Genomic DNA, 25,223 nt, shown 5'->3' on the forward strand with positions numbered 1-25,223 from the left:
AAACCAGTCTGGGATCTTATACTGGTGTGGATTCTGCATAATGGTGATTACACATTTCACTGATCTTCAGTGAGCTCTCCAACCCTCTTGGTGAGATCGATGTCTGCTTTCCTCAACACCACATGAGAATATCATGAGCCCCACACCCTTAACTGCAGGGATGGCAAAGGCTATTTTCTGCCACCCATCGATATTGGTGTTGAGTACTCACAAAATGTGCTGGAACTTCTCAGGGATCACTAGAGATACGGTGGTGGCTCCAGCGGCACCATGTAGACCTCCCGTAGAAGTTTTGTTTTTTTTTTTTTTTTTTTTAAAGTTTATTTATTTATTTTCAGAGAGAGAGAGTGAGCAGGGGAGGGGTAGAGAGAAAGGGAGAGAATCTCCTAGCATACAGCCAGATGTAGGGCTTGATCTCAAGAACTATGAGATTGTTACCTGAACTGAAATCAAGAGACAGAGGTTTAATCGACTGAGCCACCCAGGCGTCCCAGTGATAATTCTTACTATGCCAACTCATTGTGGTCATTGTACCTGTGATGCACTGAGCACGCAGCAGGTCCCCAGAAAAAGAACTGTCACACTGCCCCATCCCAAAAATAGGGAAGTCAGAAGAGGACTTAATGAAGTGCTATTTCCACTAAATAGATACAGAAAGTAACTTTAAAAACCTGACAGTACTCACACAAGTTACAGTTCAAAGGTCACAGCAACGCCTCCACTCACACTGACAGCAGGCCATGTCCCAGGGCTCATGGTAGTACTTGCTGCCATTTAAATGTCACCTCAAATGGGCTGCACCAAGGCACACTCTCTCTCCTACCATAAGCCCCACCCCCACCCATCTATGGGAGAAAAATGTAACAACCAAAAAAATCACATTGAAAAAAAGTTTATTTAAAAAAGTTCTAGCAGCAAGAACAGTAACAAAACAAAAGGAGACGGACAAACAAAACAAGAAGGAGGTTGTGTCCTATGGGACTTGCCTCTCCTCCATTCTTTAATCTAGTTCTTTATACCGAGCAAACATGACTCTTCGCACAGCGTCTCGGTAAGTCTCGTTGGACTGTCTCTTGCTGGTTCTTCCTGGAGCCCCTACACTGGGCCCCCTCATCCGGCCTTCAGTCTGTAACACAAAGACAAACAATGAAGTGAGCTCTATGAATTAATTAGCCTCAGGGCTGGCCTTTGATCACAAGCATTTCTGGACCAGTAAAGAACAGGATATAGGAGAATTTTTTAGAATGTTTAATTAATTAAAAAAAAAAAAAACACCCAAGATGAATAAGGAGGGCAGTGGAGCTATGGCCTCAGGATACAGGATTCAATACCAGACATAGGGGAAACCAGTCTCCTATCTTCTATAGCTGGTGTTTCAGAGGGGAACCAAACCAACACAAAATGGGCAATGTTCCCTCCTATCACCTTTTCTCTCTTCTCTTTCTGAAATGTGAGGGGCAAAGCCCTTCATGGGAACAGAACTAACTTCATGCTCCTTAAATTGTAGCCATTTTAACTCCTCTGATGACAATGCCTCTCAGAGATGCTTCTGTACTTTTTATTATGGGTTCCCTGGTTCTTTTCACCACACGATCTGTCAGTCTCAAACTGCCTGATTCCCATACTTTCCATCTTACTCCATGTAAGAGTAAGATGAGCCCCATTCCCACTCCCAACCAAACTACAAAGGGCCCAGAATGCCTAGTTAGAATCCAGTAATCAAGACTGATGGGCTCCTTCAGCTCTTGTGTCCTTCACCAGCAGTGGAGAAAGCCTAGCTAAAAGGCAAAGACAGCTCCAAGCCAAAGTGAGAGAAAGTATATTCCAGGTTCACGCCACCCCCAACAAGATGGAAACCATTTCACCTCCTCTGCTGAAGCCAATCCAGGATGGCCATATCCAAGGCCTGCCCCCTTCCTCCAGCCAGTGGTCTGTTGGACACAGCCTCCTTTGTTGCTACTGTCAATACCTTCTTTGCCAACAGGTTTACGATCACTGTAAAAGCAGCAGAAATACTTAGACACCAACACTTTCAAAGTGACCATTTGTGAGCCTAATAGAAACCTCTGTCCTCTTGATTCAGATTTGCTTCCTCTTAAGTATTTTAAACAATAGTTTTGTGTCTATTGTCTATGCAACAGGGTTTGTCCTGGGGATGTACAGAGATGACCAAGACCTGACCCTGTTCATGGGGAAGGATATAAGGAGGATAATATGTCCACAGATGCTTATAACACATTGAAGAGCTCAGCCATGGATGTGGCACCAGGAGATATCTCCTATGGAAACAGCAGAGAAAACACAAACTCTGAAGGTGTATCACCAAAAATGATGAATTTCAACAAGAAGGCACATCTGAACGGACCAAAAGCATGAGAGGAAAGGAGGCCACAAGTAAGAAGTAAAAGAATACAATTTGTCCAGGAGAGGAGAAGTAGCCTTGAACGTCATGCTCAATCATGACTCTGGACTGCATCCTTCAGGTAAAAACAAAAAACAAAACAAAACAAAACAAAACAAAACAACACAACACCTGAACTCTAGGCCTCCCTCTAAGCAAGGTATACCTTCACAAAAAAAGTGTGTTTTAGAGATTTCTGTTCATAAAGATGGTTTTGGTGGCAGGGTAGAGAGTACACTGAGGATTGAAGAACAGAGATTGAGAGTAAGGAGTCTAGTTTGGAGGTGAGCTAGAAAGGGGGACAAAGCTTAATTAGGGATGTGGCCAGTAACAACACAGGGGATAAAGGAGTAAGACTGGGTCAGACCAGGTAGACCAGGATGCAGTGACGTTACTACTCCGAAAAAGGAACACAGTAGGTTTAGCAGGGCTGGAGTATGATATATGATACAATACTGAGTGTTTAATGTGAAGACCCTAAGAGGTCTCTAAAAGAACATGCCCAGGAGTAAATACAAAGGGTAATTTTGCACCCAGAAACCTGAATGGCCTTGGGATGGAGTCACAGGACCTGTTAGCCTGTTAGTGATGGCTGAGGTTTTGGGTACCTCAGACAGTCCAGGTCAAGAGGGTGGAGCAGCAAGAATAAAAGTATTGAGGGCAGAGTCCTGGAGAAGATATGGAATTTCCTAGAAAACCAAGAGAAGCAGGAGAGAAGACTAAGAAGGAAGAGAACCTGTAGAATGTGGTATGATTGGTGCCAGAATACAAAAGGGTGTCCTCCTGCACCCAGCCCAACTAACTCAGAGCTAAGGTGCTCTTCCTTCTCCTAATGGACCCCTTTACCATTGCCTTAGTCCAGTATATTTCAAATTGTGGAGAATGACCTAATAGGGGGTTACATTGATTAAGTGGTCCTGCCTTAGCATTTCCTAAGAACGCAAACAGAAAAAACTAGAATAAAAATATCAGAGTTTTATTACATACAGTAAAGAAATATTTTAAAATAAAGTTTAAAATTTATTTTGAGAGAGAGAGAGAGAGAGAGGAGAGAGGAGAGAGGAGAGAGGAGAGAGGAGAGAGGAGAGAGGAGAGAGGGTCGGTCAGGGAGGGAGGGAAAAAGAGAATCCCAAGCAGGCTCCACAGTATCAGCATGGAGCCTGACACGGGGACTCGAATTCATGAACCACGAGACCATGACCTGAGCCAAAATCAAGAGTAGGCCACTTGAATGAGCCACTCAGGTGCCCCTAGGAAGTATTTTCCATGAAGATTTCTTTTTCAGGTACTTACACACACATGATTATTGGGCCATGATTAAATAAATCTCTTACTGTGGGTGGTCAGCAAATAAGTGGAATGCCAGAGCCCCAGACCACATCAACTCTTCTCTGGGGCCTTTCTCCATCAGTGATCTTCCCCATTCCCATGTTCATAACCTACCCTGGCTATTAGCTCTTTCACCTACCAACACATATACCTGTTCAAGTCTCACCAGAACAATGCCTTGCTTAAAATCATTTCATAACCTCCCACAGCCCTAAGGCAAAGTCTTAGCATGGTGTTCAAGGAGTATGAACTTCATGAACTGGCCTCTGTCTACTGAGCCAGCCTCATCTCCTGTCACTCAGCCATATAGCCCCAGTGTCCAGTTCCATCAAGCTACTTTCTTTTTTTTTTTTTTTTAATTTTTAAAATGTTTATTTACTTTTGAGAGGTGGAGAGACAGAGCAGGAGTGGAGGTGGGGAGCAGAGAGAGAGGGAGATAAAGAATCCGAAGAGGCTCCAGGCTCTGAGCTGTCAGCACAGAGCCCGATGCATGGCTCAAACCCACAAACTGCGAGATCATGACCTGAGCTGAAGTTGGCCACTTAACCAACTAAGGCACCCAGGCGTCCCTCCATCAAGCTACTTTCATCCACAGTGTATGCAGTTTCCTCCAACTGAAATGCCCGTTCCTTCTCCACTGGATTTCTATGTCTGCCGTACAAGACACAGCATCACCTAAACCTTCCTTGTCCTATGTTCAGTTGGTCAAGGATAATATATGTCTTGTCCACCTGAATATTCCTGGCGCTTAGTGCAGTACCTGTACACAATGGGTTATCAACAAATTGTACAAAACTCTGGGCTCACGACTCAGGACTATCTGACTAGAAACAAGCACATGAATCTAGAGATCATGTACATCTATCAGCAGCCGACTATCCATTCAGTGCCTATGTGTGAGAATGGAGGTTCCCTAGAGAAAAAGCCCGAGACAGTGACGTTCTTATCAGGTCCATAGGAGGCATAGCATTACTGATGAGGAGAGAAAGAGTTACCAGCCATGGCCACTCCAGCCCTGGCTTCAAGCAGCTAAGCAGCCAGGCATCTTCCATGCAAACATACATATTTCCCGAGTAAAGCCAGGTGGTCAGAGGCTGGAGTGAACCTTATGCTCAAGGAGTTCAGACAGAACCTGCTCCCACTAACCTCAGTTACCCCTAAAAGAAAAAGAGCAGCACAGCTGGAGAAAGATGGTTTCACCATTAGGCCTTGTGGCCTAGGCTGAGTGAAAAGTTCCCGGCTTACCTGTCAGTTTCCCTGGAGTATTTAATTCGCTTCCTTTCTGGAGAGTCAAAAGATTGGAGCTTTTCCCTGCGATCATTTCCTCTTTCTTTAAACCTTCCCTGTTGGTCAGCAGAATAAAAGATCTGAGATTTCCATCTAAGGGGGTTGGGTAGTGGGGAAGCTTCACTTTACTCCTGATATTCCTTCTTTTTTTTTTTTTTTTTTTTTAATTTTTTTAAAAATGTTTATTTATTTTTGAGACAGAGAGAGACAGAGCATGAACGGGGAGGGTCAGAGAGAGGGAGACACAGAATCTGAAACAGGATCTAGGCTCTGAGCTGTCAGCACAGAGCCCGCCGTGGGGCTCGAACCCACGGACCGTGAGATGATGACCTGAGCCGAAGTCGGCCGCTTAACCGACTGAGCCACCCAGGCGCCCCTCCTGATATTCCTTCTAATGTGAAGGGAGTTCAACTGGTAACTCCTGGAATCTCTTGCTACTTCAAATACTCTTCTTGAGAAGCAGTGGCTCCTCCAACTGGTAAATTTGAGAAGAATGAGCTACTGTGCTTGACTCACAGCTGTGTTTTCCTCTTCTGAGGAGGAGGTGCTCTCCAGTAGAACTCCAAAGGAGGATTCCTAATGGTCACATAAGACCTGGCCCGGTCAGTGAAGCCTGCGGCTGTGTAGGTGAGTCTGCCTAATTATGTGATCTAGGCAGCAAGTCCATTTAGCTCTAAACTAAACTACTTCCTCCAACCTAGCCTCTAATAGTAAAAGATGTCATTTCAGCAGCCCTATCCAACACTCCTTCATTGATTTTAAAAGCTGTGCAGGGGGGCGCCTGGGTGGCTTGGTTGGTTAAGCGTCCGACTTCGGCTCAGGTCATGATCTCACGGTCCGTGAGTTCGAGCCCCGCGTCGGGCTCTGTGCTGACAGCTCAGAGCCTGGAGCCTGTTTCCGATTCTGTGTCTCCCTCTCTCTCTGCCCCTCCCGTGTTCATGCTCTGTCTCTCTCTGTCTCAAAAATAAATAAACGTTAAAATAAAAAAAAAAAATACTTAAAAAAAAAAAAAAGCTGTGCAGGAAAGAAATGCTATTTATTTGACCTATCTGGAGACCCTAAACTAACACCACTTTTAAAAAATAGATTAAGGGGCGCCTGGGTGGCGCAGTCGGTTAAGCGTCCGACTTCAGCCAGGTCACGATCTCGCGGTCCGTGAGTTCGAGCCCCGCGTCGGGCTCTGGGCTGATGGCTCGGAGCCTGGAGCCTGTTTCCAATTCTGTGTCTCCCTCTCTCTCTGCCCCTCCCCCGTTCATGCTCTGTCTCTCTCTGTCCCAAAAATAAATAAAAAAAAACGTTGAAAAAAAAAAATTAAAAAAAAAATAAAAATAAAAAATAGATTAAGATATAATTTATAAACAATGAACTGCACCCATTTTAATGTAGTTTGAGGAGGTTTTTTTTTTTTAGTATTTATTTTTGAGGGGGGGAGAGAGACAGAGAGAAAGAAAGAGAGAGAGAGAGACAGAGCGTGAGTGGGGGAGGGGCAGAGAGAGAGGGAGACAGAATCTGAAACAGGCTCCAGGCTCAGAGCTGTTAGCACAGAGCCTGATGCAGGGCTCAAGCCCACAGATCACGAGATCATGACCTGAGCCAAAACGAAGAGTCGACATTCAAGCGACTGAGCCACTCCCAGTTTGAGGAGTTCTGATAAATGTATATACCATCTTTTAGGGCCTCTTCATTCTGTGTCTTCAGCACAGCCTACAAATTCCACACCAGAAAGTATAAAGGGTTGGGGTCAAGGGAGTAACAGGTCACCAAAGCTTACCTCCTGTTCCCTCCTTTCTAGATAGGCTAGTTCCTGCTCAGACTGTTTTATCTTCCGATGGATTTCCAGGTTTTGCTGAGAAGAGAAAAAGTTCTAGGAGTACAGGTCTAGAAAAAGTGGCCCTAGAAAGTGTTTCTAGGCCTTTCCCAATAGCTGCTTTAGGACTGTGGCTCCTTTCACTGACCAACTCTCCTGAATGATCAGTCTACCCTGCAAGCAACAATTCTTAGCTAGACTGGCTTTAGGCTCACCAATGAGACCCCAAGTTCAACTGCTGGCTTGTCACACAGATTAGTTATGTGGTGTGGCACGAGAGACCTTACTCTACTACTCTCCAAAACATAGAAAACACAAATCTGGGTTATATGGTAAAAATTATGACAGAGGGGAATCTGAGCACACCAGTAAAGAAAATGAAATGTCAACAAATGCTCTGCCTAATACCACCTGCCCCCCACCACCATTCTCAGGCACTATTCACTTTTTCAAACCCTCAGAGAAATATGAAAAGGAGAACCCAAGCTCCTAAAAGAACAAACAGACTGCTCTGAGAGTCCTGTATTCCTTGAGGGTCCCCCACGTCTTAAGCATGGCTCTACTACACAATATCCTCGGGCACATATAAGAAACTTGAGGTGTCCAGAGCATCTCTTGTATGGACAGGGGATTCTTTGCACTGGATCACTGCAAGGAAAGGAGAAAGTACTACAGTCCACTTTCCACGGTCCCAGGGTCAGTTCACCAGACTTCTGGCTCCTCTTTCCTGACATTAGACATTTAATATCATTTTCATTAGACAGCTTAAATTTATTTTTATTTTTTAAAAAATTATTTATCCTTTTATTTTTTTAAAAAATTATGCCCAATATGGCTTGGACTCACGACCCCAAGATCAAAAGTCACATGCTCTACCCAACTGAGCCAGCCAAGAACCCCCAGAGAGCTGGAATTTAAATGTGTCAGTCTCATGACTCAGAATTCTAGAAGGGCAAAGGGACTTGGGAAGTAATCTGTTGCAGGGAGTGTCAGGAGCCTCTCACCCCCATAGAAACTCTGCAGAGCCTCCACTGAGGCAGCTGGGAGAAGAGGTGTGCCTATTACCAAAAGCAAAGTTTCTCAGCTTTTAGCTACATAAGACTTTGGGTTTTATACTAAGGGAAAGTTGAAATCCAATCTCCTCACTGGCTCTAGCAAATCTGCTAGAGAAGGAGTGTGAAATAAATCACCCTATACTGAAAACACGGATCTGTCTATGGGCTTTCTTTGTCCAGAATTTGGCTCCTTGGTCAGTACATCTAAATGGGAAGACTGCAGGGGAGGGCCAGTGTATGTCAGTTTAGCACCCCAACAAAAGATGTCGTGCCATGATTTATAGGTGTTTTACCACATGAAGAGGTGGCAGAATGTGACCCACCTTTGGGGAAAATTGCACAGTATCAGAGCTAGACAGAACCAGGTGAAGGCACCAAGTATCACAGAAGAGAAGGGGCTTATCTGAGGTCCAATTGTTAGCTTAATGGAAGAGCTAAGATGAGAAACTCAGCCAGTTAAGTTTCCTACTCCATGACCCCCTCTCCTCCTGTCTTCAGTGCAGCCTCCGTGTTTGGTGTCCCAGTCCCAGCCATGCTGCTTGCCTTGGGTCTACAAAGTGAGGTTTTGGAAGGTGAGCACAGCCTTAATGCAGAGCAACTCGTAACAAAAGGTGGAGGAACAATTCATTTTGAAATTGGGCTGTGATGCTCATTGATAGTAAGAGTCCAAAGTCTGAAAGGTCAGAGTCCCTTCCCCATACCTTGTGCAGGTCTGAGAGCTGCTGGTGTTTGATCAGAACTTCTTTGTTGGGAAACTGCCTTCTGCAGAGCAGACAAGCCAGTTTATTCCAGTCAGTGAGTTTGTCTTCTTCGTTCTCCTTCTTGGTCAGTTCCTCCCTTTGTGGGGGCTGTGCTGTGCGGGGCTGTGGAGGAGGGGTCTGTTCCTCCTCTTCTTCCTCCTCGTAGTCACTGTCTCCTCCATATTCACCCAGGAGGCCAATGAGTGGGTTTATCACCTTAGGCTGGAAAGAGAAGGCCAGAGATTAAGACTAACTTCAATCTATATTGTGGGGCCTGTTTTCTGAATATTCCAATATGGGTATATCTCATTTCTTCTTTTAGTTTGAATAATAAACAGTGGGCTCAAAATAGGCCCACTGACCGCACTGCTCCTTCCCAGATGGAAGGCAACATGGTTTAAGCTTGATTTTTCTCCTTGATCACTGAGATAAAACCAGAAAGGTTCCGTTAGAGGTGACTCTAGCAACAAACAGTGAAGAGAAAGAAGGGAAAGGGGAACTGACATAAACATGGAAGTTACGAGTTACAAAGAGGAAGAAATAGCAACAACCCCCAAGTCACTGTAACCCATGCAGAAAAGGAAAGATAAACTTTATTAAGGCTATAGTAAGGCTATAGCAAAAGGGATTTAGGAGGAGGATTAAAAAAGCACATGGGGGCGCCTGGGTGGCACAGTCGGTTAAGCGTCCGACTTCGGCCAGGTCACGATCTCGTGGTCCGTGAGTTCGAGCCCCGCGTCAGGCTCTGGGCTGATGGCTCAGAGCCTGGAGCCTGTTTCCGATTCTGTGTCTCCCTCTCTCTCTGCCCCTCCCCCGTTCATGCTCTGTCTCTCTCTGTCCCCAAAATAAATAAACGTTGAAAAAAAAAAAAAAGCAAATGAAGGATAAGCTCTCAGGTAGACAGCTCCTGAGTGACGCAAAGGCAAAGGCAAAGGCAAAGGCATGGATAGGACTGATGCTACAATGAACTGTACTAGTAATACGGTGCAGGCAAAGAATATTTACCAGTAGTTTATAGGAACTATGAAATAATGACGCATGGTCAGTGGCCTATGATCAATCAAAATAAAAATAAAGCATGGCCACTATTGTTATATATTTACATTTAACCAGAATCATCTGCAATTGGAGGAGACCATCATTTTAATGCATCTAAAAAATGGGTACCAAGTTTAGAACTGTTCACTTTGGCCAGGCAGGCAAACTGTCAAAATGACCATGCATGCATTCCCCATCTGTGATTCTTATGCAGCACCAAAAAGGCAGGGAAAAATGGAGCCAGGGAAATGGGTTTCCTGGGTCATTTAGAAAAGAAGAATTAACAAGACCAAGATTATAACTTAAAAAGGGCCAGGTCCTCCCTTGGTCTGGTGGGATTGGCACAGGGTACAAAGAAAGAGGACAGATAACTGCCTCTGATTCTCCAGTTATATCCCTATTAGCAGATAGGAACATTTATCTCATGTTCATATTCAAGAAAAGTCCTTGTTTGTGAGACAGAGAGAACAAAAGGACCAACACCAAAGTGAGGCATCAGCCTCTGAACTTCCTTTCTCATATGGAACCAGCCCCAGCCTCTCAGCCCAGGGCCTTGGCTTAGTCTTACTGGTGGAGGACTCTCTTCTTTCTTCACAGTGGGAGGCAGGGGCTTCTTAAAGACGTCCTCTGGGGGGGCTGTCCCCTCACTGGCATTTTCCTGAAACTGACCAAACCCATGATGATTCTTATGATACTCATAAAAGCTGGTTAACAGTTAACCCTGTTGAAATTAGTCAGATTTTCCAAACCTCCTAATTTGTGAAGTATCTGTAATGTTGCTATAATGCTTTCAAAATAAAAAAGCCTTTAAAAACATAACATTCAGTGTATATGGAGTGGTCACTATATGTCAGGAACCAGATGAGGCATTTTTATGCACTGTCATCCTTAGTCTTTACTACAACCCTCCAGGATAGGCATTAATATCCTCATTTTACAAATGACTGGGAATACTGTTAGAAAGAATAAGTGGCAAAGCAGAAGTCTAGGTTCTCAGAAACACATACATACTTTCTCTCTCTGCCTGTATCTCTAGATAAACAACCAGCAGTATTAGAAGGGGGAAAAAAAGGTAAGTTATGAATTGAACCACAAGCAAATTCATCATTTTCACTAATGCTTAACTGGTGCCAGGGCAAATCAATAGAATTCTTTTGAAACTAATCTGGCTCTATGTCAGGAGACACAAAAATGTTCAACATCTTCCATTTTGAAAATTTATCCTAAGGAAGTAATTTAGAAGGAGAAATAAAATACTAACTAAATGATGCATATTACAACAGAATAAGACTAAAAAGAAGAGACAAATTATACAGGAACGATGAAGAAAATGATGGTACAGTTTTACTGTGAGTTTTTTTACCATACAGGCATTAACATAATAAAGAGTATTATAGAACCAGGGAAAAGCTACTTACGATCAAATATAAACTGAGCAGAGAACAAACTGGTAGCCTTACCACAATTACACCTACAGAAACATCAAGCACTGAAGAGGGGGAACAGGAGAGTGAAACTGTGCGGAGCCCAGGTGTTAGGATTTGAACTCAGCCACTTTGTTCTACCAGCCATGATTTTTATGATTGTGAAAGAGTTACCCACTGCCTATAAAAAGACAAGTGGGGGGCGCCTGGGTGGCGCAGTCGGTTAAGCGTCCGACTTCAGCCAGGTCACGATCTCGCGGTCCGTGAGTTCGAGCCCCGCGTCAGGCTCTGGGCTGATGGCTCAGAGCCTGGAGCCTGTTTCCGATTCTGTGTCTCCCTCTCTCTCTGCCCCTCGCCCGTTCATGCTCTGTCTCTCTCTGTCCCAAAAATAAATAAAGGTTTAAAAAAAAAAAAAAAAAAAAAAAGACAAGTGGATTACTGGCATTTTTTTGGTCACTTGTCTCTTCAACCCCAGATTTCCTCTAGGACTCCTTTATTTGAATCTGTAATTATCTGGTAAAGAGCAGATTCAAAAGCCCTCTTACCCTTGTCACTCCTCGGTCTTTTTTCTCCTTGCCATCTCTTTTAGATGCCTCCTTCTTGCTACTTGACTTTCCTTGAATGGTGGATTTCTTTTCCTTGATCTCCTCTTCTTCAGGTGACCCAGGGTCCTGGGGCACATAGACTTCTTGCTGCGATACGGTTACAAACTGTTAAGTCTGCAGAATGTCTCACTTTCTCAGTTAATTCTAGGTCTAAGGAGCAAGTTTCCTTCTAGGGGAAAGAATGGCTCTCTTCCTCACAAGCCTAAGAAGAGACCACATCAAACAATCTAGAAACTCTCTCCAGGGGCCAGGAAACATCCAGACCACTCACTGTCCATTTTTCCAAGAGCAGCACTGTTCTTACCTATAATGCCACAAAGCATTGCTTTTCCATATAGGCAACAGTTAACAGAAAGGTCACCATCTTTAAATCCTGAATGAACACAACTCAATAAACACAACATGATATAACATGTGGACTCTAAAAGACACCCGACTAGACATGAGGTACAGACAATATAACAGAGCAGCTGCCAGGAATGGAGAAATAGTGAAACTTCTATAAATTTCAACATTGTCACTTTTCATGTAATGAGCAACCAGAAAATCAGGGAATAAAATCTTCACAGTAACAAATTACAGGTACTTTTCTCCAAAGAATCAGTGACCAAGTAAACCAACCAAAAACTCACCTGAGTGTTGGGGTCATAATAAGTGCCTGCCAAAGGGTCATAATAGTAGCCAGTAGCAGAATCATATATGTAGCAGTCAGATGATGCTAGTGGGAACAAAACCAAGCCAATGTTAGTTAGTCCTTGCCCAGTGAAGCCCTTGCTGGGAACTTACCAAGAACAACCCAAGAATGGGGTTGGCCAACCCAAACAGGTGCAGAACCCATAGATGGTGCTCTCTCTGAAGGAGCACCCCAGTCAACAGTATCTCTTGCTAACTTTGTGACTACAAAGATTTCAGTTAATGAGTAGTCAAGACCAAAAAGACCAAAAGAAATAAAACAAGTCACTTACACTGTTGTCCTTGTCGATTTGTATCTGAAGACCAGTCTGAATTTCTGCTTCCTCCTCTCCTATCTCGGAAATACTTTTTACCCTATCACAGAAAGGCAAGTTAAAATTATGGAACTTCTGATAGCTCTCAGAGTACTCCCCAACTGCTGACACCTACCTGATAGTAGTGCATGTGGTCAGAATGGTCCCCAGAATCATTTCTGTAACAAATAATGCAACAGGTCTTGAGTCTGCTACCAAAAAAATCCGTGAGGACTGCCTACAGATTTGCCAAGAAACGTTCTTTCCCCCATTTTGCAGGGAAAGCTACCAACCCAGACAGCAAGCAGGCCTGGCAGTATGGAGGCTCCTACAAAGCCACTGCTGAAGCAAAAGAGCAAAGGAAGTGAGGGTGCTAGAGCAAGATCTGCTCCATCCCTGTAAGCCTGCCTCTCCAACGCAGCCACTTCCCAGTTACCGCTCCTGGGGCAAGATAAATATAGGAGTAAAGAGGAATTACGTTTCCTAGTACTGTGGGAGTATATGAACAGGGCCAGGGAAGTGGGGCGTCAGGACATCATTTTCTTAGGATTCCAAGGGGCAAGGATAAATCAAGATTTTTCTGCACATCCAAGACAGTATCATCATTTGAGACCCAAAGATACCAGGAAGTGAAGAGGAAAGGGACTAAAGTATCTAGTAGTGCTATTTAAGGGGGAGAAAAAAAAAATCTAGAGTCAGAATAAGGCAAGTTTCAGAAAAAGAAAACACGCATACGTATCTGAAGCAACCCATATCAGAAGATACCATGTCTTACTATCTCTGCCTTTTATCAGTTTCCTCCCAAAAACCTGAGTAGGGGAATCACAAAGGAGGCCCACTCCTCTGCCTTACCTTCGTTTTCCAGTGGCCAAGTTTACAGCTACCATCTTCCCATCGATACTAAATGGCGGATCAAGGTTCTGTAAGATCTTCACTACACGAAGAGCTTCCTGGGGAACCAAAGATACATTTCAGCACAGGGAGAGAGAAAAGGCCATGTCCTTTGAAAGAGAACTGAACATGGATTTTCCTTCTCAAAAGAAAAATGTACTGAACATTATGTTCTGGTCATAACTGTAATAGTAAGAGCACACTGGCAAAAACAGGCAAGTCTTGATGAAGTGTTGATCAGAATAGTGGTCACAGTAGACACCAGTTTCTCTGGTATTGATATCAGAAATTCAAATTCAAATTCTCTTCTGCAATTGTCATTGCATCAGATCCAGTTTACAAAGTCCCTTATGATTTCTGAGCATGAAATCTAAGAAATACCAATGATTTTCATTACTACCTTCACAATATTAGATAGAAAGCCCAACAACTAAAAATTCAAGCCACAAGAATCTATTAAAGCAACATTTTGAGGAAAAGAGCGAACTGTCCTATTACCATCAAATATAAGACCATCTATGGCTAAGCAAAACAAATTTCAGAAACAAGAAAATTCACTAAATCTTGAAAGGTTCAGCACATAGGTAACATAAGAACGTAGTTACTTGTGAGGAATCAATCTATCTATCCATCCATCCATCCATCCATCCATCCATCCATCCATCCATCCATCCATCCAGAGTGTGCCAGTGGGCGCACGTGAACAGGGAAGGGGCAGAGAGTGAGAGAGAGACTCCCAAGCAGGCTTTGTGCTGATGCAGGGTTTGAACTTACGATCTGGGAGATCATGACCTGAGCCAAAATCAAGAGTCAGACGCTTAACTGACTGAGCCACCCAGGCACCCCAGTTCTCATGTTATTTTAATTGGACATTGTAAATGCCATAAAACAAAACCAGATTTGGAAAAACACTCAAGAATTCTAACTTTAAAAGGATAGTCCCTTCATCTGAGTGAGCATTAAACCCAAAGGAAAGAACAAGGGGGGTTGTGATGCCAGATAGCACATGAGTATTCCAACGATAAGGAAGCCCCTCAAATATCCTTAAGGATTCTATAGCCAGCTGTCCCTTGGCTATTCCAAAGCAGAGGAAACTTACCGCATGGGAGTCAAGGTCAATAAAGCCGTAAGTGTGGCCCATGGGGCCGGTTCTGTTCTTGATGATACGGACATTGGCAGTAGTAAGGCGGACGTAGGGCTCTAGCACTTCCACTATGACCTCAGGTGGAGTAGACCGATAGATGCGTTTTAGCATGATTGCTGAACGAACCATGCACAAATGGGAAAGGAGCAAAGAAAGAGAAAGGTTAATTTTCAAAGCCCTCAAAGCCTGATTGTCTTTTTAAAAAAATGTTTGTTTCATTTCATTTTTTGAGAGAGAGAGAGCATGAGCAGAAGAGGGACAGAGAGAGAGAGAGAGAGAGACACCCACACACAGAATCCGAAGCAGGTTCCAGGTTCTGAGCTGTCAGCACAGAGCCTGATGCGGGGCTCAAACCCATGAACTTGATCACGACTGAGCCGAAGTTGGACACTTAACTGATTGAGCCATCCAGGTGCCCCTAAAAATGTTTGTTTTTGAGAGACAGAGCGCGCATGTGCACGCATGCACACACACGTGAGCAGGGGAGGGGCAGAGAGAAAGGGGGACAAAGGATCTGAAGTGGGCTCTGTCCTGACAGCAGAAAGCCAGATGCGAGGCTCTGACTCCTGAACTGTGAGATCACGACCTGAGCTGAGGTCGAAAGCTTTAATTGACTGAGCCACCCAGGTGCCCTTGATTGTTCTTTTTATACTACAGATGCCATTCTGCTCTAGCAAGGCTGATTCTATAAAACAACATTGGTCATATACGTCAAACGTTTCTTCACCAATACTCAGAAGTTTGAATAGCAACTTGCTATTTGGAGGATATAGATTCCTTTGACTAGTATGGCAAGGCCTGCAGAAAGCAAGAGCCTCCACCATAAGGTGAGCAGTTTTAATAGGGTGTGGGAAAGAGCTGGTCCCCAACCACAAAACAGACCATCTAAATTCCAACTGAGGTAGTCAAAATCTAGTACACCCCCTGACAAACCACTTACTTTTGCTCTCCCCATCCTGGCGTGTCTCCCCAGACCATGGCTCCTTCTCTCGGTCTCTTCGGAAGGTAAGCCCTTCCCTTCGAGAAGGAGGCAGGTATCTTTCTGCTTCTCTCTTTTGATGTCCCAAGCGTGGTTCTTGTCCTTCTTCCCGCTTTTTAGGTTCAGATTCTTTATCACCTGACCTTGGAGACTGGTTGGGTTGTTTTTCTGATGCTGCTGGTATGGATGTTTTCTGAGGCTGAGGATAGGTTACCAATTCTTGTTTGGCCTCTGTCACTAGAGGAACAGAAACAGAAAGAGAATCTCCAGCAGGTTTCATCCAAAAAACACTACTGCTGTGATTCCTCCTTACCTGCCACCAAATACTCATATTGGAATGCTTTTAACAGTCTTAGAAATACCTATAAAAAAACCCTCTAACAGATTTTAAACAAGGCTAATGAGTCCGCATATGTTATACTTCAAAGAAACCACTCAATTATTGAAAAAATTTCATCTTATGAGTTCTCTATTACTTTCCAAACATTTAAATATAAGAAATCCTTCATGAGACTCCAGGCCTGAATACTAAAACCAATGATAAGAATATATTTGGCAACAAAATTACCAAAGATATGATTATTGCCAGAAGTTTGGTAGAAACATATTTTCCAAATGTTTATGTCTAGGAGCCTTGCTTCTTCCAGTGTTATGATACTATGAAAGCTGCTTCAAATTCTCCAAGACCATGGGTGGGCCCCCTCTTCTCTAGGAAGTTAACAGACCTACCTGAATATGGCTCATTCACATGCAAATAATTATAATGAGCAAATGTCCTTCAAAATATAGCTGATTCACTTCAAATCTCTTTCTATAGCAGGACAATTAGTCCAATTAACTAGGAGCATAGTTTTGCAATTAATTCAGTCTTGGAGGGTTCACAGAAAGTCATGTGGCTCAAAAAAAGACATTCTATAGGAGCAATATAGACTGCTTAATAGCAGTGACAGGCAATTAGCGAATACCTGCTTTACATGTTTCCAGGTTAAAGTCGTCTCAGCCCTCTTGGTGGTATGGTACCCAAGGATTTTTATAAACCATCCTTTCATTTGTTAGAATATATGGAGAAAGAAATCTTTCTTGAGGGAAAAAACACAATTTTGCCTAATCTGAAGTAATACAAGTTTAAAAATCTCATTTACTCACCTTCTCAGAGGTTGGTTTGGTCTCTACAGCATGTAGGGCCTTCCTTAAAAGATTTTCAGAACAGCTGATTCACAGTCCTCACTAGGGAGCAAACTCTCCACTACAGCTCAAAATCCCAGCTAAGAAACTCTTTGAGGCATTTAAGTTCTAAACTTGGAACCAACAGGTCCTTCAGAAGGCTACCTGGATCCATACACTGAACTGTATTTTATGGTCACGCCTTAGCTCTCCTGAAGGGGTAATATCAGAAAAAGGCACATAACAGTCACCACTCTAGGACTGTTGTTACAGATGCCCTTGACAGACTCCTGGAGGTTGTCTAACTAAAGGTTCTCTGCAGAGATTTACTTTAAAGTTCAGGGACTGAGAAGCTATTAGGTTTATCCTTCTATAAAAACAACATATACTCTCAATCCTATTTTCTCTTGTTCATATTTTTACTGTTATCTTAACAAATATTTTTCTGTTGAAGATTCTGAAATGTTTAGGTAGAGTGTAAATAAGAACAGCATTTCGATAAAAATGATTCGCAGTAACTTCAAAGCAGTGGGGGTAAGGGTCACATGGACTAATGCTGCGTGGACTCTTTCTCAACTTAACATCCTTAACTGTACTCTAAACAGCACTACTACTGACCTCTAATCAGCTGCTCACTTAGCCCCCTCAGTGTGAGGATCCTGCAAACCCAGCTCTTTCCCCTGGCGGAACTCTGACATCCAGTACCATTCAGAAACAGGTCACATGAGGGCAGAGATCACAATGCACTTTGAAGAGCTTTACAGATCAACTTGTATTTAGGGATGACCACTCTTTAAAGTCAAAGAGAACATGAAGTTTGTTTTGCTCAGTACACAAAAGAGAAGCCACCACCACCACCTCTGCCACCACTCACCTTCCCTTGGGCACTTGCAGAGTGAACATGAAGATCGGTACCCAGCTACGCTGGCCTTACACTGCATGGGAAAGGGAAAGACTTTAAATTTGACCCAAGGCATTTTTAAAAATCTTATGTATATTGAACACAACAGTACCTGCCAAACATGAAAGAAATAAACCATATCCCAGGTCACCATAAAGCCTAACAAATCTGACGTCCCCCCCATTCACCAGAGCAGGCAGACAGAATCTGGTGAGCTGCTGTTTGAGAGCTGCGTTCCAACAGGGCACCTAGCTCTGGAGCAGCCCCAAATGCTTTTGCCCAGAACAAAGACTTCTATAGGAAATAAATTTAACTAAGAAAATTGGACTTTTAGGGACGCCTGGGTGGCTCAGTCGGTTAAGCATCCGACTCTTGGTTTCGGCTCAGGTCCTGATCTCACACAGTTCATGAGTTCGAGCACCGCATCAGGCTCTGTGCTGACAGCACGGAACCTGCTTGGGATTTCTCTATCCCTCTCTGTCTCTGCCCATCCTCAGCTTCCTCTCTGTCAAAAAACTAAATAAACATTAAGACAATTTTTAAAAATTAAAAAAAAAAAAAACAAAAGAAAAGAAAACTGGTTGTCAAATGGTTTATAGGATACTACTGCCTCAAAGCCATTGCCATTCACAGTCTGCATCCAACATTTCATTCTGAACTGCTTATGACAGACCCAACCAGGCTTGGCTGGAACTGAGAATTCATTTATCAATTCCCCTTAGTCAAACACTGATTTTAAAAAAGGGCAACAAAACAGGAGGAACGTACTGAAGCAATGTGAATGTAGTTCTTCTTGTCTGAACCTATGAATAAAAAGTTAAGCACATCACCCAACCCCAAAGACCCTGAACTTTTGCCAATGAGCTTCTAAGTAGTATGAGGACAGAGAGTTGACTGGCAGGAAACCAAAGAGCAGGAACCATGAAGAAAATGCTGCTATTTGAGCAGGGCCTTGTAGGGCAAGTAAGGAATGCCAGATGGAGGAGAGAACAATAATCACAGAAGCAGAAACTAGTGAGTAAACAGCACACACCAGGTACCAAGCCTGTTTCATCTTCTACAAAATGAGGAGATAATAGTTGTCCAAATCATTTAAGTGACGATGTTTGAAACAGGCCTGGAGAGGGTAAGTAACTCGAGTAAAGTCATTATAATTGATTACTTTGTTGTTCCCGTCTCTGTGTCAGAGCCCCTGTCTATGTCAAGTGACTGTGGTACCTCTCTGCAACATGACTGCCCTCCCCTCTCTATTGTCACCTTTGGCCAACAGTGTGAGTGGGCCTGGCAGAAGCTCTAAGAGTCATCGCTTTGTGAGAACGAGCCTCTCATTCTCTCCCTCAGCCACAGGGAGAGCAATACCACATTGGGACTGTTCCATCCACCTGCATCCCAGAAAGAGAGGCTGTGGAGAACTGAAATAATGACCCATAGCTCCAAACATGTAATTCAAAGTAAGAATATGTGGGGCGCCTGGGTGGCTCAGTCAGTTAAGTGTCTGACTTCAGCTCAGATCATGATCTCGCAGTTGATGAGTTCGAGCCCCACATTGGGCTCTGTGCTGACAGCTCAGAGCCTGGAGCCTGTTTCAGATTCTGTGTCTCTGTCTCTACCTCTCTCCTGTTCACGCTCGGTCTCTTTCAAAAATAAAACAAACATTAAAAAAATTTAAAAAAGAATATGTATATCAATTTAAGTCACTAGGATTTGGAGGCTGCTTGTTATTACAGAAGAGATGTCAGTGGTAGGTCAGAAGCCTAACCGTCGGACCCCCCCCCCCCGTCACCTTGGTTTTTTTAAGTACCATAACCTTCACCTGTTTCACATGTCCCGTAATTTCCAGTATATGTGGGAGTGCAACCATCACTACAGTCTAACTTTAGAATGTCTTCATTGGCCCCATTCTCACCAGTCCCATGGAAGAGTACAATATAATGTCTTTTGTGTCTGGCATAGTGTTTCCAAAGTTCATCCATGTTGTAACATGTTTCAGTACTTCATTCAATTGCCAAATAGCATTCCACTATATGGCTGTACCACATGTTGTCTGTCTATCCATTCATCAGTTATGGACATTCAGTTGTTTCCACTCCTGGGCCATTATAAATCATACTGCTATAAATATTGTTTTTATTTAAAAAAAATTTTTTTTAACGTTTTATTTTTGAGACAGAGAGAGACAGAGCATGAACGGGGGAGGGGCAGAGAGAGAGGGAGACACAGAATCGGAAGCAGGCTCCAGGCTCTGAGCCATCAGCCCAGAGCCCGACACGGGGCTCAAATTCACAAACTGTGAGATCATGTCCTGAGCTGAAATTAAGAGTTGGCTGCTTAACTGAGCCACCCAGGTGCCCCTAGCCAAAACAATTTTAAGAAAGAACAAAGATCGGGTGCCTGGGTGGCTCAACTGGTTAAGCGTCCAGCTTTGGCCCAGGTCATGATCTCATGGCTCATGAGTTCAAGTGCTACATCGGGCTCTCTGTCAGAGTAGGGTCTGCTTCAGATCCTCTGTCCACCCCGCCTGCTCCGCCCCTTCCCTGCTCATGTGCTTTCTCTAACTCTAAAAAAAAAAAGAAAAAAAGGAACAAAGCTGAAGGACATACTTATCAATTCCAAAATTTACTACAGAGCTACAATAATCAAAACAGCATGGTACTAGCATAAGGAAAAAAATATAGATCAAAAGAATAAAATTGAGTGTCGATAGAAATCAACCTATAGACCCCTGTCGATTGATTTCCAACAAGAGTGCAAGACCACTCAATAGGAAAAGAATTGTGATTAAATAAATGCTGCTGGGACGACTGGATACCCACATGCCAAAGAATGAAGCTGCACAGCATGAACAAAAATTAACTCAAAACAGATGAAACATCTAAATATAAAAGCCAAAACTATAAAATTCTCAGAAGAAAACAGGGGTAAATCTTCATCACCTTGGATTTGACAATGGTTTCATGATACCAAAAGACAAACAACAAAAGAAAAAACAGCTGAACTAGACTTTATCACAATTTTTATGCAAAAAACACTATAAGAAAGGGAAAGACGGGGCGCCTGGGTGGCGCAGTCGGTTAAGCGTCCGACTTCAGCCAGGTCACGATCTCGCGGTCCGTGAGTTCGAGCCCCGCGTCGGGCTCTGGGCTGATGGCTCAGAGCCTGGAGCCTGCTTCCGGTTCTGTATCTCCCTCTCTCTCTGCCCCTCCCCCGTTCATGCTCTGTCTCGCTCTGTCCCAAAAATAAAATAAAAAACGTTAAAAAAAAAAAAAAGAAAAGAAAGGGAAAGACAGGGGCGTCTGGGTGGCTCAGTCAGTTGAGCATCCAACTCTTGACTTCAGCTTCCCAGGACACCCATGATCAAGCCACGCATCAGGCTCTGTGCTGAGTGTGGAGCCTGCTTAAGATTCTCTCTCTCCCTCTGTCCCTCTCCCTTGCTCCTGCTTGTCTGCACTCTCTCTCATGAATAAATAAAAAAAATAATAAATAAATAATAATAAAAATAAGATAGAAAGTCAAAGACAACACACAGGATGGGAGAACATATTTGCAAATCACATATCTGATAAGGGTTTTATATCCAAAATATATAAATAACTTTCACAACTTAATAACAAAAAGACAACTCATTAAAAATGGGCAAAGGACTTGAATAAACATTTCTCCAAAGAAGATATATAAGTGGCAATAAGCACATAAAAAAGATGCTCAACATCATTAGTCACAGGGAAACGCAAGTTAAAATCATGAGATATTATTTCACACCCACCAGGATGGCTATTTATCAAATAAGGGTTGGGGTGCCTGGCAGGCTCAGTTGGTAGAGTGTCTGACTCTTGATCTTGGGGTTGTGATTTAGAGCCCCACTTTGGGTGTAGAAATTACTTAAAAATAATCTTTTTTAAAAAGGGGATTAAAAATTACAAATGTTGGCAAGAACTGTGCAGAAATTGGAACTCTCATTTATCGAGGGTGGGCATGTAAAATGGTGCAGATGCCGTCTATAGAAAACAGTTTGTTGATTCCTCAAAGAGTTAAAACATAAAAGTAACATATGACCTGACAATTCCTGGGTATATACCCAAATAACTGAAAATGTGTGTTCAAGCAAAAACCTGTACATGAATGAATATTCACAGTAGTCTTATTCACAATAGACAAGATGTGGAAACAACCCAAATGTCCATAAACTGATGAATGGATAAACAAAATGTGGTATAGCCAGATAATAATTATTCGGCCTAGAAATGAATGAGGTACTGATCCACAGCATGGATAAACCTTGACAACATGCTGAGTTTGAAGGCAGACACAAAAGACCACATATTATATGATTCCACTTAGATGAAATATCTGGAATAGGCAAATCCACAGAGCTAGAAAGTAGATTAGTGGTTTCCTAGGAAGTGAGGAAAAAGAGAATGAGGAGTGACTGCTAATAGATACAGGGTTTCTTTCTGAGGTTATGGAAAAAGTTCTAGAACTAGATAGTGTTGACGGTTGTACAACATTGTGAATGTACTTAATGCCACCGAATTATATGTTTTAAAATGGTTAAAATGATAAATTTAATGTGTATTTTATCACAATTTTTGAAAAAGTTAAATGTTTTCATAAAATGACACCATAAAGTAGTATATCATGAAATATGATACTTTGGTCGATGACAACCACAGCTATTCAAATTATATTTCACTGAGATTAACAAAATGTCAAACTAAAGTTTTTACTGAATTTCACCAAGTTCTATGATGAACTTTTTAATGAATCCTGGTTCAGGAACTTTGTAACTTTTTTAAAAAGTTTATTCATTTTGAGAAAGAGAGAGAGAAAGAGAGAGTGCACATGCACATGAGAGCAGGAGAGAGAGAGAATCCCAAGCCGGCTCTGCACTGTTAGCACAGAGCCCGATGTAGGGCTCCAACTCACAAACCGTGAGATTGTGATCTGAGCCAAAATCAAGAGTTGGCTGCTTAACTGACTGAGGCACCCAGACACCCTGAAACTTTGTAAATTTTTCACAATTATTTTTGAAACTAAGCAATGAAAAATGACAAATTTTATTTTCATGCTCATTTACAATCTGGCTAGACTTCTAAGAAGAGTATGGCCTAAAATCTTTAAATATGCCTTTCAAGAAGAATATTAGAGTTTAACAGAGGTATGATGCCACAGTACCTAAAGTTCCATATCCTTGGAAACCTTTTAATATCCAAAAAATATATAACTCCCACAGAACCAGCCTTTCAAAACACTAATTCCCCTGTAACCACCCCCAGGAAGGGTAACCAAGGAGAGGTTGTAAGTCAAGGCACTGCTTTCAGTTCATCATCAATAGAAAAGCATGGCATATGTCCCTTGAGAAGGTGCCTCCAACAGGCCAATAGACCCAGAACCCTCTATGGCCACAGACAGCAGCCTGGGAAGCAGGAATGGTGGCTGAACTTGCTCTGACCCTCAGTTCATTTGAACTAAGGAAGAAGAGCTCAGTGCTCAGCAATGCATACTACCAGATAGCACTCCTGGAGACACGGAGGAGCTATGATGCTGGATCTTTACTTCTAAGGAACAGAATTCCAGGCACTTACCCGTTTGCAGTACCAAAAGTCCGGGCCTGATATATACTCAAGGATGACCTCTTTGTCATGGATCATTAGAGTTCCCTGTGAAGACAAAGATAGAAGCCATCAATGTCAACCCTCAGAGAAACAGAGAGACAGGAAGGCACAGACCGCCTTTCCAGTCCCCAAGCTGAAACATTTTACAAAGAGTGGCCTATTCATCAACAAAAGGAAATGGCTGTTTTAAGCCACAGACTTGGGGCAGTGTGGCAGAGCAAGCTTAAGCTTAAGCTTAAGGAAAGGGCGTGGCAGAAGGTGATATCAGTCTTCGGCCTTGGCTCCTGTGGGTCAAGGTGCTGTCCTTGGGCAGGATAGGCCCAGTCTACTTCTCCAGAGGTCATGTAGTGCACTTTCACATAAATCCCAGCAAGTCTCCCCCACCTGGCTTGGCGCTAGCACACTATCAAGAAGCAAACTCTTCCTTCTGCAGCACAGAGGCACAGGAGCCCTCTCAATTGTCTTCTTTTCCATGGCTAACTCAAAAATCTCCTTGGGAGAGGTAGGTAGGGCTCTTAACTTTGGTGCCTGAAAACTTTCTTTGGAACACTGGCCGCATGGCAAAAGCACCAGGAAAAGAGGCACAACCCCAATGACAGGCAGAAAGGAGAAAGGTGAAAGCTTCACGGCAGGTCACATCCTTATGGCAGGAACCTGAATGGCTGGTGGTGGCAGCAGAGGTGTTGGCGGCAGTGGTGGCAGCAGCATCACTCTGGCTTGGAGCCTATGGAGTGAGCTAGCCATGAGATCTGAGGAGCAACCATTGGCAAATAAGCACTTTGGGGAAGTCTGGCACAGGAACAGGTGGGGAAAGGGGATCAGTAAGCCTGCAGTTAACAGAGTTCCTTTGCCTCTGCATTTTAGAAAAGTCACAAATTCTATTTCATATTAAGAAAAAGTTAAGTTTTAATAAACACTAGCCAGCAGACACGTGTTAGAGTAGAGGAAAAAAATCTCTGCCTACTGACAAGAGACCCTCACCCACACTGGTAAGTGAACTAACCGAGAATGCGACTCTGGAACTAGCCCCTGCGCTGTGTTCATTCTCCGCCCTCTAGGGTCCTCTGTGTCTCCTCAGACAGGGCTCTGAGTTCTACAAGGCATTTCTTTGCAATTGGACCTCAGTTTCTTGCTTGAATCCATACATCTGTCAAATAATGCTTTACCTCTCTGCTTTTCACACCAAAAGAGTCAAGAGAAATACACAGAATAAAATTATTGTCTTGTCAAAACCAAAGGAAATCTGCCCACCTACCTAGGTCCTAGAATCTGGTCTCTGAGAAATTGTTTCTTGGCTCGTTCTCAAGGTTAGAGGATGATGGCAATAAAAATTTGCTAACGTTTATTAGGCATTTACTCAGAGCCAGGAACTGTTAAGTATGTTATTTTATTTAATCCCCTAAATGATCCCATAAAATAACATTATCTCCACTTTACAGATGAGGAAACATGCTCAGAGTCAAGGTCATCCAGATGGTGAAAGGTAGAGCCAGATTCACATGTGGGGCTGTAGATAAGGGACCTCCTGCAGCATTCATCAACTCTTGTTCTGTATTAGGCACAAGCAATCTGCTCTCAGAAACCAATCCAGGAAAGAGCAAAACTCTGCAGGCACAGAGGGTCAGGGAACTATCACTCTGCCAAGCTCTACCCATACAGGAGGTTGGTCAAGATGGTACCCTTCCACCCATAGGCAGTGTATCACATCATTTAAGAATATGGACTCTGGATCAGGTTCCCTAAATCTGAATCCTGCCTCTACCTCATGACCTTTAACAAGGACCTTAATTTCCATGTTCTTTAGTTTCCTCATTTGTAAAGTAGGGATAACAGTACCTATTTCATAAGGTGGTTATGAAG

General features: G+C 43.2%; 1 protein-coding gene across 2 annotated transcripts; it reads right to left on the reverse strand.

Moving 5' to 3' along the window:
- Positions 1–876: 876 nt before the first annotated feature.
- LOC121026856 (RNA-binding protein 6) lies at positions 877–25,223 on the reverse strand. 2 transcript variants are annotated; one of them, XM_040469663.1, is made up of 16 exons: positions 24,367–25,223; positions 23,334–23,408; positions 17,725–17,785; positions 15,648–15,923; positions 14,663–14,823; positions 13,525–13,622; positions 12,809–12,851; positions 12,652–12,733; positions 12,319–12,404; positions 11,627–11,773; positions 10,226–10,321; positions 8,581–8,841; positions 6,789–6,863; positions 4,976–5,073; positions 1,866–1,995; positions 877–1,126 (listed from the first exon to the last, which is right to left on the reverse strand). In XM_040469663.1, the coding sequence occupies exons 2-16, from the start codon at positions 23,397–23,399 to the stop codon at positions 1,001–1,003; spliced, it is 1,806 nt and encodes a 601-aa protein (XP_040325597.1). In that variant the 5' UTR covers positions 23,400–23,408; positions 24,367–25,223; the 3' UTR covers positions 877–1,000. The 2 variants fall into 2 exon arrangements, with proteins under 2 accessions (XP_040325597.1, XP_040325596.1); XM_040469662.1 differs by lacking the exon at positions 24,367–25,223 and adding an exon at positions 23,748–24,314.

This window comes from Herpailurus yagouaroundi, unplaced genomic scaffold (assembly GCF_014898765.1).
Source record: "Herpailurus yagouaroundi ecotype Mexico unplaced genomic scaffold, PumYag 162571, whole genome shotgun sequence".
Taxonomy (NCBI): Eukaryota; Metazoa; Chordata; class Mammalia; order Carnivora; family Felidae; genus Herpailurus; species Herpailurus yagouaroundi.